The sequence below is a fragment of the Puma concolor genome, chromosome A3 (assembly GCF_028749965.1).
Source record: "Puma concolor isolate L17-30 chromosome A3, mPumCon1.1.hap2, whole genome shotgun sequence".
NCBI classification, from domain to species: Eukaryota; Metazoa; Chordata; class Mammalia; order Carnivora; family Felidae; genus Puma; species Puma concolor.
The window spans coordinates 23,405,943-23,421,106 of NC_141669.1; the positions used below are offsets into that span (position 1 = coordinate 23,405,943).

At 35.8% G+C, this 15,164-nt stretch overlaps 1 protein-coding gene across 2 annotated transcripts in view; it reads left to right on the top strand.

Moving 5' to 3' along the window:
* The window catches only part of PPP1CB (protein phosphatase 1 catalytic subunit beta), a 43,448-nt gene that overhangs the window by 24,072 nt on the left and 4,212 nt on the right, over positions 1 to 15,164 (top strand). For both annotated transcript variants that reach the window (XM_025927327.2, XM_025927328.2), the window contains 5 exons: positions 1,455 to 1,685; positions 3,790 to 3,894; positions 5,778 to 5,849; positions 11,067 to 11,218; positions 14,353 to 14,487. In XM_025927327.2, coding sequence (XP_025783112.1) covers positions 1,455 to 1,685; positions 3,790 to 3,894; positions 5,778 to 5,849; positions 11,067 to 11,218; positions 14,353 to 14,487 — 695 coding nt within the window. The remainder of the gene's footprint in view (positions 1 to 1,454; positions 1,686 to 3,789; positions 3,895 to 5,777; positions 5,850 to 11,066; positions 11,219 to 14,352; positions 14,488 to 15,164) is intronic.

Consider the following 15,164-nt stretch of genomic DNA (forward strand, 5'->3'; position numbering starts at 1 on the left):
AAATGGGCATTTTGGTGTACCAGTTACAAACTAAAGTTTGGGTGGCAATATGGCAATATCCATGGTGTTATAGTGGCTTCTGGCCAAAAACAAAAATTTACAACCTTAGGTTGAGTGATCACATTGTTTTAGCCAGAAAAATTGTTGTACAAAAAGCGTTTTTTATAGTTCACGTAACAGTGGGAAGTGGTATAATTATCGTTGGCTTTTGGTTTGATAACTGGTAGTGGCTGTTTGCGTCTATGACATAGCTTTACATGGACTTTGATGATGGACTTAATCATCATCTTTTGCTCAGTCAAGGACTATTTTTATATGTAAAAATTTTCACTGTCCTGCATGTTTCTTAGTGATCCACATTCATACCTTGTAATCGGCAGATGCTTAGTGTGTTCGTTACTTCTTTTTCCTCTTTCTTGTGTTTACTAAGTCGTGTGCTTGGTGCTTCTTGATACAGTATCTAGCAAATAAAAGATATTAGCTAAGTAAATGTTTGTTGAATAAATTAATTTGCTTAGAATATCACCTTTAAGTAAGAGGTAATATGATCTTTTGTGGAGTAGAGCCTGGCTGGCTCAGTTGGTAGAGCATGCAACTCTTAATCTCAGAGTTGTGAGTTCGAGTCCCAAGTTGGGTGTAGAGAGGACTTAAAAATAAAATCTGAAAAAGAAGAATTTTGTGGAAATGATCAGTCTCTTCTATGAATTTAAATGAAGCAAATGTAGTTACTTGTAACATTTTAAAATGATTCCAGTTCTCTGCAAGATACTCTTTAAAATGCTTTGATACAGAAATAATTGGAGGGTAATAGAAATTAGTTATACTAAATATTTCTAAATTCTGGCTGTCTCACTCTTGGGTATAACAAAGTAATGTTAAACTACCAGATAATAAGAGTAACTGTAGTAGTTATCTGTTATATAACAGATTACTCCAAAACTTTATGGCTTAAAACAGCATGAATTTATCACCGCACTGTTTCTATGAGTCAGGAATCCAGGCACAGCTTAGCTGGATCCTCTGGTTTTGGGTCTCTCACAAGGTTGCGATCTAGGTGTGATCTGGGACTACATTCATCTCAAGGCTCAATGGTGAAAGGATTCAGTTCCTTAAGGGCCGATGGACTGAGAGCTCAGTTCCTAATAAGTGTTTGGCCAGAGGCCTCCTTCACTTCTTTGCCATGTGTGCTTCTCCATAAGGCAGCTGGCTTCAGCATCAAGAATGAGAGATGGCAAGAGAGTACAAGCAGATTGGAACTCGTGATCTTTTGTAACCTAATTTCAGAAGTGACAGCCCATCCCACTTTTTCTGTCTCCTGTTTGTTAGAAGCGAGTCACCAGCTCCAGCCCACATTCAAGGGGAGAGGATTACACACGGATGTAAACATTGGGAATCATTTGAAGCTGCTTCCCACAGTAACCAAATGCTCTAAAATTGTCTTTTTCTATTTTCAGGAGATATTCATGGACAGTATACAGATTTACTGCGATTATTTGAATATGGAGGTTTCCCACCAGAAGCCAACTATCTTTTCTTAGGAGATTATGTGGATAGAGGAAAGCAGTCTTTGGAAACCATTTGTTTGCTATTGGCTTATAAAATAAAATATCCAGAGAACTTCTTTCTCTTAAGAGGAAACCATGAGTGTGCTAGCATCAATCGCATTTATGGATTCTATGATGAATGTAAGTAAAAATAAAAATTTATCTTTTATTAATGGGAAAATTCCCTAATACTCCCTAATATAATTTTCCAGTTCAAAAGATTTCTTTTGATCCATTTTTTTTTAAATATAATTTATCAGGCATAGGACCAAGAATAATCTTTCATGGAAGAAAAACCTGAAACCAGGAAACATGTTACCAATTAAACTAGTTCTTTGGGATCTCTTAAGATCATGGTATTTCAGGTTGACTGCACCTTACTCAGCTGAAAGGGCCTCTTGTAATTAATCAGTTCATTTGGCAAAATATCCACGTGAAACAGGTCACTATAGATAATAGCCTCTGTTTTTCTAGTATCTATTAAGATTTTAGCTCTCAGCATTCTTGCGATAAGATGGAAATTTTCATTGGCCCTGTGTCACAAGAAATATTCACAAGTTGTAGGGCGCCTGGGTGGCTCAGTTGGTTAAGCTGCCAACTCAGTGTCTGCTCAGGTCATGATCTCACCTTTCGGGAATTTGAGCCCCACATCCATGCTGTTAGTGCAGAACCCACTTGGGATTCTGTCCCTCCCCGGCACACGTGCAGTGCTCTCTTTCTCCCTCTCTCTCTTCCTCAAAATAAATAAACTTTGAGATAAAGAAGGAAAAATATTGAGAAGTTCTATGAAATTTTTTCAAAGTTTAAGTTTATTATTAGAATTTTAATTTGTGCCTATAAAACGAGAGATGAGGATAGCAACTACTCAGGTATATTTTACTGTACTCTTTTTCTTCGGTAAGAAATCACTGATTTCCTGTTTTGTAGTAATGTTTCCAAGTGTAATTACTAAATTACTACATTTGAATTGGTCTTTTGCTTTTGTTAGAGTATGGGAAAGAACACATGTTTGGTTAATTACAATTTAGAACCAAATACAACGATTTTCAAATTGAATTTATTGTTTTTTGGTGGTGAATTCTCCATTAGAATCTATTTTTGTTTTTTTCCTTCCTTAAATATGGTAGACTCCTATTCAAACTCCTATCTTCTTGGTTTGTATAATTTGACAAGAGGAAGTGTGTATACCAGGCACTACTCTACACACTAGGAATGCAGCAGCGCACAAGACAGATCATCTCTAGTCTCATGGAGCTGCGTTCTACTAGGAATGATTCTACATCTGATTTTACGTGGCATTTTTACTTCTAAGGTGTAATGTATGGTTTCAACTGTTCAAATCAGACCAGTAGACAGGAAGCAGATTGTAGTACGTCTAACTATAACCACTTTTCTAAAGCTATATGAGGAATAGAGGTGTGTTTTTAAAGAATAAAATATGGGCTTGAGTATCCTCAAGGTTTATAGAAATGACATCAGTTGAGCTAATGTACATGAGAGCAGCTTGTAAAAACTGCTTTGAGTCATACTTTTTCACAGAGAGGCAGGTTATGGCATAAAAGCATAGGAAATTAGTGCTGTGTCTTTCATCGCTCCCCAGCGTTAGTTGTTGCAACTTCTTGCCAAATTCAGGAAGATCAAGTAACTCTAAAAAGGTGAACATACACTTGAGATTTCTCTTGTCGTAGCTCTTTATGCTAGACTATAGGAAAATTATAGCCTTCGTGTCTCTATTTATACTTTATGTAGTGCCAAGTTGTAATTCACTCAAAAGTGAATACCATTGAAGCATTTGGAAATTGTCCTTTCTTGGCAGTAAATTTATGCTGTGTTACTCAATGCATTAGAGTTAAAATGGACAATCTCCAGAGGTACCCCTTTCACTTTTGCTTACTTATTTGGCTAGGTATTCAACTAATGTACACATTGAATGGAACAGATAAACTAGTAGTCTGTTAGACTATTTCAAAGTGACTATATTATAGTGATCTTAAAAGACAAAAGGATTTGATATATGTGTTCCGTAAAATACCTAGCACAATCTTTCAAGTTTTTTTAACTTTATGGAAGGTGTTGAATGTTCATTAAATTTATTACCTTTTTAAAAATATACAAGAAGCACTCATTACAGAAAAAACAAATTGCAGTATAAAGAATAAAGTTGAAATTATAATCCTGTGGCTATGAGATAACAAATGAAAACAGTTTTAGATTTATTTCTTCTATTTGCTTGTTCTTTTTATAGGCAAACGAAGGTTTAATATTAAATTGTGGAAGACCTTCACCGATTGTTTTAACTGTCTGCCTATAGCTGCTATTGTGGATGAGAAGATCTTCTGTTGTCATGGAGGTAGACTAGTAAATTTGCTTTATGGGTTCTTCTCACTGTCATTCCATTGTTTGGAAAAGACCTACAGTAACTAGGATGCACACTGTGGAAAAATATAGCTGTGCTTGTGTAAAAGGTCAAATTATTAAAACTGTTCTGAACATGGCTAAAATCTCTTTTAATAACTAGAAATTTATGAAGGTTTATACAAAATGAATGTTTAGTTGAGTACTTATCTTTAAAGAATTTCACATGTGAGGAGGATAACCAGAGTTTTATTTGAAATAACGTATTCCCTTTGCTTCATTTTTGATGGAAAGATACCACTACTGTCAGTCAAAATGAGAGGATCATGATTACTTTCCTGCCAGTATTAAATACCTTTCATTAGAATCCAAATGAAATTGGGTTTATTAGTCCCACATATCAGGAGTTCTAGGCTGTATGTAATATGTCCATTTTCATCCTAAAGATAATTTTTGATAGAATAATTTATTCTGTATAACTTTTAAAATAAGCAGGAATAGGTGCCATGAAAATATATAGATTGTATATTATCTGGCTGTCTTAAGAAATTAAAAACCTATTGATAAAATACATGTTTCCAAAAAGTTAAGATAAAATAAAGTATATTTCAAAACAGATACTGACTAATGAAAAGGATTTAATTATGTCAAAGCACTTGTAGAAGCAATAGTTTTTATGCAGTCTGGAAAGGGAGAGAATTGTTGGACACATGTTTATGGAAGCCTGAGTTAGAAGGATGGAGTAGACTTTGAAGAGGTGTAAAGAATTTGAGATGGTCTTTTTTTATTTGTCTAGTTAAAGGAATGTGTGAGCACTAGCCTAACTAGAATGTCAAGCACATAGGGAATAAGGAGTATCAGATTATAGAGATTTGAATACTGAGCAAAGTAGTTTGTTGAATGGTTTAATAACCATATTGGGTTTTTGTACATGGAAATAATATAGTAAAAATACTGTAAGAAAATTAGTGTTTTATATAGTTATATAAATATTATTTATAATTATTATTTATTAATATGCAGGAAGAATTAAAGTGAAAAATGCTGAAAAGATAGATGTACTTGTCTAGGCCTGAGGTAAAAAGCGATTTATTCTTGGAGCGCCTGGGTGGCTCAGTCAGTTAAGCATCCCGATTCTTGATTTCGGCTCAGGTAATGATCTCATGGTCTGTGAGTTTGAGCCCTGCATCAGGCTCCATGACGACAGTGTGAAGCTTGCTTGGAATTCTCTCTCTCTGTCCCTCCCTAACATGTGGGAACACATGGGCTCCCTCTCTCTCTCTCTCAAAATAAATAAACATTAAAAAAAATGATTTATTCTCTGATAGAACATGTTACTATATTAATTGAAGTATTTTATAGTAGATCCTAAACATTTAGGAAATTGTAGTTCTTGCACATTAGTATACTTAAAAGTAGAAATTAAGAAGTTATGTGTTGGTATTTGGATTATCCATAAAGGAGAAATAATAGTTTATGTACTAAAGATTGTGAAGTGTTTTCATGTGCTTTTTCTTATCCTTGTGATCAACAATTACACTTTACGAAGATAATGAGCATGTTACAGAGAGATGTAGGAAGGTCTTACAGGACAGTGAGGCACTTAAACTTGGAAGTAAACATCTTTAAGATTAGGTGGTGAGAAGTGACAAAAGTGGTCGGAAGGATTGGAATTGGGTATATTCCTGGAGAAAGGCAGAGAATGGTTGGAAAGAAAGAAGAATGGTAAGATTTCTAACTCTGTATATTGAAGATAACATTAAAAGGAACACATTACATATTTTTAATTTCAGATAGTGAATCTACTTTGATTAAATGTTGCTTTATTTAAGTGAAAATTGTTTAGATGTCATTACTCTGACCATCTTTTATTTATAGGACTGTCACCAGACCTGCAGTCTATGGAGCAGATTCGGAGAATTATGAGACCCACTGATGTCCCTGATACAGGTTGAGTATATAGAGAAGTTTAATTAGTTGTTTTATGTAAAATATTGACATATTTGAACTTAACTATATATTTAGTTGAAGATTGGTTTATGTAATAAATAATAGAGCTTTTTCAATAGTAAGCTAACTACAGATTACTTGCAGTAATATATTTTATTTCCCACTACTTACTTCCCAAGGTGCAATACTTTTAAGTTTCATATTTAACTGTAGTATGGTTCTTTCAAAGTTATTTATCACAGAAGATCTTGTTAACTGATTCCCTTTATCTTCCTGTCATTCTAAATTCCTTCATTCACATCAACATTGATTATGTCCTTCAAGGACTTGTTAAAAATTAGTCAAAAGAGATGTCTAGCTGGCTCAGTTGTTAGGGCATGTGACTCTTGATGTTAGAGTCATGAGTTCAAGTCCAGTGTTGGGAGTGGAGCCTAGTTAAAAAAAATAAATAAATAAATTGGCCGGGGCGGGGGGAGGGGGGGCATGCCTGAGTAGCTCATTCGTTGAGTGTCTGACTTCTGCTGAGGTCATGATCTCACAGTTCGTGAGTTCAAGCTCCACATCATGCACCCTGCTGTCAGCGCAGAGCCCATTTCAGATCCTCTGTCCCCCTCTGTCTCTGCTCCTTCCCAGTCTTGTTCCCTCTCTCAAGAATGAATAAACATTTATTTTTGTTAAAAAAAAAAGTTGTTTTAAGGATTTTTAAAAAATTAATCAAAAGTTTTAAAAAAATTTTTAATGTTTATTTATTTTTTGAAAGAAACAACACAAGCTGGGAAGGGGCAGAGAGAGAGGGAGACACAGAATCCAATGCAGGCTCCAGGTTCAGGGCTGTCAGCACAGAGCTTGACATGGAGCTCGAACTCACAAACTGTGAGATCATGATCTGAGCCGAAGTCAGAAGCTTAAACTGACTGAGCCACCCAGGTGCCCCAAAAGTTTTTTAATTAAAATAGTTTTTCTTGGGGTGCCTAGCTGGCTCAGTCCATGGAGTATGTGACGCTTGGTCTTGGGTTGTAAGTTTGAACCCCACTTTGGGCGTAGAGATTGCTTAAATAAAATCTTTAAAAAATAATTTTTCTTAGCTGAGGATACAGTTGCCTTTTAAAAATTACCATTTAGTTTTCTGGTATTTTTTTGCATCTTCTATATTTCACATTTGTAGAGCTCAGAAAGCTGTAGAGATACATGGTGAGTTTGTGAAAAATTTGTGAAAGAATAATGAAAGTTAACTGTTCAGATGTTCAGAATAACTCTTAGGTAAGTGAAGCAAGTCAAAACAAAAGCAAATTAAGTTCCACTTGAGGATAAATTGCTCTGTTGATTAACACATGAGCCTCATGTAATTTTATAAATAAATTCTGGACACAGTGGCCTAACTTTTCTGTTGGCTTTTAGTAGTAATTATTCATAGTTGAGTGCCAGTGTATGTACTAAGATGTGTACTAATCATGGCATTTATATTCTTAAAATGCTATGATGGGGCACCTGGGTGTCTCACTCGGTTAAGTGTCCGACTTCAGCTCGGGTCATGATCTTGCAGTTTGTGACTTTGAGCTCCATGTCGGGCTCTGTGCTGACAGCTCAGAGCCTGGAACCTGCTTCAGATTCTGTGTCTCCCCCTGTCTCTGCCACTCCCCCCACTCACACTCTGTCTCTCTCCCTCCCTCTCTCTCAAAAATAAATAAACATTAAAAAAATTTTTTTAACAAAAAAATAAAATGCTGTGATAACCTGTGAATTGAATGCAGTAAAATTCTCCTTTTCTGTTCACCGTTTGCTTAAAACATCAGTACCTTTTTTGGTGGCATTTTCTGACACAGTGTTTATGGTTTTTCCACATCACAACCTATTCTCCAACACTTACGTGTCTAACATTTAATTACACTAATTCCTGAAGTTAGCCGTGACTCCACAGGTTAAGGGCTTCATTTCACAAGACTGCCTCCACATTACTGCCCAGCCACAATTCTGGGATTCCCGTAACCACTTCCTCAGATGCTTTACTTGTATTTATCAGCTTTTCATAAAGGGATACAACTCAGGAACTAGGAGATATCGGTTGGGGAACAACTTCCACACCCTTTGTCATCAGTGTGTTCAACAACTGTAAGCTTCCCAAGTCCAGTTGTTCAGGAGTTTTTATAGAGCTCAATTTCCAGCCCACCTCCCCAGAGAGAGGGGACAGCTGAAAGTTCCAGTCGTCTAGTCATATGTTTAGTCTTGCTGTTGACTTGCCTCATTGTGAAGTGCTTTGGGGGATCTGGATCACTTCATTAGCATACACTCAGGTGTGATGGAAAGGGCTCCTTATGAATAATAAAAGATACTCCTGTCTGGTTGTCTGGGTGGCTCTGTTGGTTAAGCATCCAACTTTGGCTCAGGTCACGATCTCATGGTTTGTGAGTTCAAGTCCTGCTTCAGGCTGTGCGCTGACAACTCAGCCTGCTTCACATTCTGTCTCCCTCTGTCTCTTCTTCACGCGTGCATGCCTGTGGTCTCTCTCTCTCTCTCAAAAATAACTAAACATTAAAAAATAAAAAGATACCTCTGTCACTCAGGAAATTCCAAAGGTTTTAGGAGCTGTATGCCAGGAATAGGAACAAAAACTAAATGTATTTTTATGATATCACACTGTCTTACCATTAAAAGCATTAACATAAGCAAAACTGTCCTTTCTCTCGGTTTCTACCAGACTTTTTTTTTTTAATGAATTTATGTTATTGGATTCGTTGTCCCATCATTTGTGTAATCAGACCCACCCTTTATATGTTGTATTCATCAGTTCTCAACAACTTGAATATTTTCAAAATGAGGATTGCCTAGAGTGCCACAGGGGTCTAGAAAATCTTGATACATTAAGTATGTCATGTAAATAAAAAAAGATGTTTTAGCTTACTGATGAGAGGATTGTTTATTGGTAATTTTTTTCTTCTCAAATTTTTATTTAAATTCCAGTTACAGTACAGTATTGGTTTCAGAATTAGAACTCAGTGATTCATCACTTACATACAGCATCCAGTGCTCATCACAGCAAGTGCCCTTCTTAATACCCATCACCCATCTAGCCCATCATCTATCCACTTGTCTCTGAATTCCACATATGAGTGGAATCATATAGTATTTGTCTTTCTCTGACTTACTTCACTTAGCATGTATACTCTAACTCAATCCATGTCATTGCAAATGGCAAGGTTCTGGTTTTTTCTGTGGTTGAGTAATATTCGTGTGTATGTGTATACACACCACATCTTTATCCATTCATCAATTGATGGATATTTGGGCTCTTTCCATACTTTGGCTATTATTGATAATGCTGCTTTAAACACTGGGATGCATGTATCCTTTCGAATCTGTATTTTTGTGTCCTTTGGGTAAATCGTAGTGCAACTGCTGGATCTTAGGGTAGTTCTATTTCTGACTTTCTGAGGAACCTTCATACTGTTTTCCAGAGTGGCTCCACCAGTTTGCATTCCCACCAGCAGTGCAAAAGAGATCCTCTTTCTCCACATCTTCGCCAACACCTGTTGTTTCCAGTATTGTTAATGTTAGCCATTCTGACAGGTGTGAGGTGGTATCTCACTGTGGTTTTAATTTGTATTTCCCTGATGATAAGTGATGTTGAACATCTTTTCATGTGTTAGCCATCTGTATGTCTTTGGAAAAATGTCGATTCATGTCTTCTGCCCATTTCTTAACTGGATTGTTGTTTTGGTATTTGATAAGTTCTTTATTGTTTTTGGATACTGGTCCTTTATCTGATATGTCATTTTCATGTATCTTCTCCCATTCTGAAGGTTGCCTTTTAGTTTCTTTGATTGTTTATTTGCTGTGCTTTTTATGTTGATGAAGTCCAGTGGTTCATTTTTGCTTTTGTTCCCTTTGCCTCTGGTGACGTGTTTAGTAAGAAGTTGCTGCAGCTGAGGTCAGAGAGGTTGCTTGCTTGTGTTCTCTAGGATTTTGGTGGTTTCCTGTCTCACATTTAGGTCTTTCATCCATTTTGAATTTATTTTTGTGTATGGTGAAAGAAAGTGGTCCAGTTTCATTCTTCTGCATACTGTTTTCCAGTTTTCTGAACACTGTTTGTTGAAGAGACTGTCTTTTTCCATATTGGTAATTTTGTAAAGGGGAGTTGTTTATTCATCAAGTAGGGTTGGACTAGATGGTTACTAAGTACATTTCCTACTCTTAAGATCCAAAGAGTCTATAAAAAGGTAGGCATTTTTTGGTTTTTATCCTGCTCTACTTGTTCATTGTACTTGAATCTTAACCATTTCCTACTTCTAGATAATTCTTACCCCTTTCAGGAGATCTCTACTGTTCTAATCTCTTCCTTTTGTTTTGACTATTCCTTCTCAGTACTTTTTTTTGCTCATTCCCCTTTCTCCTTTCTCTGCCTGCGTATTAAATGTTTGCTTCCTCAGAGTTCATTTACTGGTCTTCTCACTTGACATTCCCAAGGTGGTTTGAGTCCCTCCTAAGATTTATACTACTATGAGTATGATGAAGATACTCAAATATTTTTAGCTCTGACTTCTTTTCTTATGCGTGACACTGAAGCCAAGGATCCGTTCTCATTTTGTTCATCCGTATTTCATTTAAATCCTCCAGGCTTTTATAGAAAATGTTTTCTTCCCTCAAATTGATCATTAGATCAGATACAATTCCAGTGAAATCTCAGTTGGGTTCATAGAATTATACTAACTGATTCAGAAATATATATGTGAAAGTAACCAAGTTAATCCTGGAGAAAAGCATTAAGTGGGGATACTACCCCTACCAAATATAAAGATTTTTTTAAAAGCTTTAGTGTGTTATTGGCTTAGGGATAAATAAAATGGATTAATTTAATAGATTGGCCCCCAGAAATAGTGTAAGTAGCCTCTCTATTCAGGAAATGCTGCTGGGTCAATTGCTTGTTCGTATGGAGTAACTATGTATAGAAGGAACGGCCTTTTCCATATATTGTGTGCTTAGAGTGTGCCATGCACATATTTCTTGTATGTGGGAAGAGTTGGGAAGTGCTACTTTCAAGCCAGGCAAAATTATATGGGTGGGATAGCAAAGAGTGGCTAAATTCAATAGGCTGGGGTACTAGGAAGCAAGTGATTGTTACTCTTTATTAGAGGGTAAGAGGGCATGAGAAGAAATGTGATACAGATATACTTTATAAACTTTGTTTTATTTTTTTCATTGTTGTGTTTTTATTCTTTAAAGGTTTGCTCTGTGATTTGCTGTGGTCTGACCCAGATAAGGATGTGCAAGGCTGGGGAGAAAATGATCGTGGTGTTTCCTTCACTTTTGGAGCTGATGTAGTCAGTAAATTTCTGAATCGTCATGATTTAGATTTGATTTGTCGAGCTCATCAGGTATGTATGAAATCTAAAACTTTTGAACATTTTAATATTTATTTACACAGGTCTGCTTTTTTTGTTTTTGAGGAAACGAAGATCTAAAACTATTATATAAGGAAAGTAGTGTAGGAGAGATGAAGCCTATATACCTTGATCTCACAATTAACAATCTAATGATTTGTTAACCCTTTCTCACCCTCTAGGAGGTGTTTCAAACTAATTTATATTTTGCAGTATACTACAATGCTGGCAGAATTTTTGGCATTTGTCTGAAGCTTTCTAGAAATACTTGATCCCATTTTAATATGTTTATATGTATTTTAGATAACAATCAAATGACCATAGTATTAAAGGATACTTTTGAGACACTTGGAAAAATTCAGTTATAGACTGGGTGTTAGATATCAAGGAGTCATTGTTCATTGTTTAAATCTTAGGATAATAACGTTACTATGTAAGAAGGATGTCCATTTTTTAGAAATACATACCCAAGTATATAGAAGCAAGATGACATGTCTAGGATTGGCTTGAAAATACATCAGCATTGGGGTGCCTGGCTGGCTCGGTCAAAGGAGCGTGCACCTCTATCTTGGTTGTGAGTTCAAGCCCCACGTTGGGTGTAGAGATTACTAAAAAAAAAGTAAAATACATCAGAGAAAAAAGGGAGAGTAAATGAAACAAATGTAGCAGAATCCTGGTAATTATTGAATAAGGATGGTGAGAATGAGAGTTTATTGAACTCTATCTCCTTTTGTGTGTCTTTGAGCTTTCATTATAAAAATACATACTTATTTTTAAAATAAAGTTTATTTAGGTTTACTTTTTTTTTTTTTTTTTTTTAATGTCCACCACCACTACTATATTCTGTACTCTTCAAGGAGGGGATTGTGATTTGTTGACTTTTAAATACCCATTGCTTTGTTGTTGTTGTTGTTGTTGTTTTAATGTTTGTTTATTTTGAGAATGCGTGCGCACGCGTGCAGGGGAGGCACAGGTGGGGTGGGGGGGGAGAGAGAGAGAGAGAGAGAAAGATAGAATATCCCAAGCACAGAGCCTGACACAGGGCTCAAACTCAGGAACCATGAGATCATGACCTGAGCCAAAGTCTAGAGTGAGACCCTTAATTGACTAAGCCACCCAGGAGCCCCAAATATCCATTGCCTTGTAAACTTACATACTGCAGTGTGCACTTAGTGTTTGAATAAATGAATTAATTAGCAAAAGCTTATTTTAATGATTTGATATGTCAAGTCCTCATGCTCTTTAAAATATAACTGGTAAATACATTCAGTGAAAGACATTTTTATAAATCTTTTCTGTTTACTTTTGAAAGTACTAAAAGTATTTGAAATTTCTAAGTGTAATACTTTTAAAGGTTCCTTGTTTTTTCTTTGTCTGTTAAAAGAAAGTTTGTTAAGTAGATGCTGTGCCACAGTACTTCCCTTTTTGGGAGGGCTTTGCTCCCTGTGACACTTGACTACTTTTCTATGTGATCTATGGATAAACAAAGATGATTGGTTTCTCGTTTTCTGCATATGTTGTATATATCACAGGTCTTCTTCCTACCAGAATTTCCTAACTCAGTTGAAATGAAGTCAAGTCCCCAAATCCTTTGCTTTTGCAAAGATTTGGTAAATACTGTGTTTATGATTTAGCTAATTAATAGAAGTTTTCTACTAGATAACAGTGCAGAGTTGCTAAGTTTCCTAATAAGATACCCACTAATAATTTTTTTAGCAATATATTTCCCTTCATAGATCTTTTCAAAAATAGATGATGGGGCACCTGGGTGGCTCAGTCAGTTAAGCACCCAACGTCAGCTCAGGTCATGATCTCACGGTTCATGAGTCTGAGCCTCATATCAGGCTCTGTGCTTGGTGGTGTAGAGCCTACATGGGATATTCTCTCTCTCTCTCTCTCTCTCTCTCTCTCTCTCTCTCTCTCTCAATAAATGAATAAAACTTTTAAATGATTTTTTAAAGAAGTCAGATTATTGAACTACCTTGGTTTGGACAGTCTTTTTCCAGACACTTCCAGAATCCTGTTCTGCTTATTTTCAAACCTATCTCTAAAATTAAGAGACTTCTGATGGGAAACACCACAAACTACACATATGTCCTTTTACAATAAACCTGTTTATTTAGTAAATGTATGAATGAACAAGTGAAAGACTAGGAACTAAAAGGATACACTGAGTTCCAAACACTGTGGCCGAGCTGGAATAGATAACGTGACCAAGATCTTAACAGAAAAGGTTAATATCTAAATTCTACCATGAGGTAATTACAATAGGAACATGTACCTGATACTATAGTAGGAATTCTTTTAAAATGTAAATTGTTTTGGAGGTACTTCTTAGGAGCAAGTATTGTAGGATAATTTTGCTTAATCAAAGGATGCCTAAAAGACTTCAAAAATTATTCTTGGGGCGCCTGGGTGGCGCAGTCGGTTAAGCGTCCGACTTCAGCCAGGTCACGATCTCGCGGTCTGTGAGTTCGAGCCCCGCGTCAGGCTCTGGGCTGATGGCTCGGAGCCTGGAGCCTGTTTCCGATTCTGTGTCTCCCTCTCTCTCTGCCCCTCCCCCGTTCATGCTCTGTCTCTCTCTGTCCCAAAAAAAATAAATAAAAACGTTGAAAAAAAATTAAAAAAAAAAAAATTATTCTTGCCTACTGTAAATAAATATAAAATATTTATGTGTTATTGACTTTACTTCTCATAATTGTAGAGCTGAGAAATATACATTGTTTAAATCATTCAAATTGACAACAGATTCTAGAAATCATGTTAAATCATTAAAGATTAAGGATTCTGTAGTTGTGATATAATGTCATCAACAAAGAAGTACTAGGTTTGTAAGGTTCCTGTAGACACAATACCTATCAGCATACGGAGAGCCTTAGAAATGGTATGATTTTTAAACGTTTTATTTATCATAAGTGTACTATTTCATTTAAGCTAAATCCTTGCCATTATAGAAAAGGCATACTAAATATTTTAATATTCTAAGACAAGTTTAGAAATAAAAATCAAGCTTCCAAAACAAAACAGTGTTTATTTTTAGGTCTTTGTCACATTAATCTCAGTAATATAGACAGTTGAGAATCAGCTATAAATAAATGTGGTTTTTCTTTTGACCTATCCTTTCACAGGTGGTGGAAGATGGATATGAATTTTTTGCTAAACGACAATTGGTAACCCTATTTTCAGCCCCAAATTACTGTGGCGAGTTTGATAATGCTGGTGGAATGATGAGTGTGGATGAAACTTTGATGTGTTCATTTCAGGTATAGTATAAATACATATAAATCAGTTTTATTCAGAAGTGATTATCACTCATAGACTTGTTGGAGATTTCTGTTTTCATTCGCAAATGCTCCGGACTTTTTGGTGTATATCAAGTATTAGAGTTTTAGAGACCCTAAGTTATGTCAGTCATTCTTGATGCAAATGTTTAAGTTGTTAAATTCCTGTATGACTTCTTGAATAGGGGCTTAACCTACTAAAAGAATGTGAATTCAGTTAATAACTTAGATTTTGTTTCCTTTTGCTAGAAATAGACCAACTCTGGCTTCATAGTGTGCTACTTATAAATCATTCTTGTTCACAGACTAAAACAACTTCAGTGCTTTATTTTTGCAAAGGGTATTTTATGTGCCTCTCCTGCATATACTATATGTCTCTTTCTTTAAATGTGGACGGGCTTTTCTATCCTTCTTTCCCTTTATTTTATTACTATTTCTGTCAGCTAGTACACCTGAATATAAACACATGACTTCTCATTTATAATTTAAGGATAGGAACTAGACCTTATCTTTCAGCATTTGCCATAGTGGAATTGGATTTCTTCTTCAGTGAGACACTGTGATGCTCTGAATAGTTCTAAGAAATGCTTCTTAAATCATTTCTACACACTTGTATGTAAATACTGAAATTTCTATGTATAATGTAGGCTAAAGCTCTG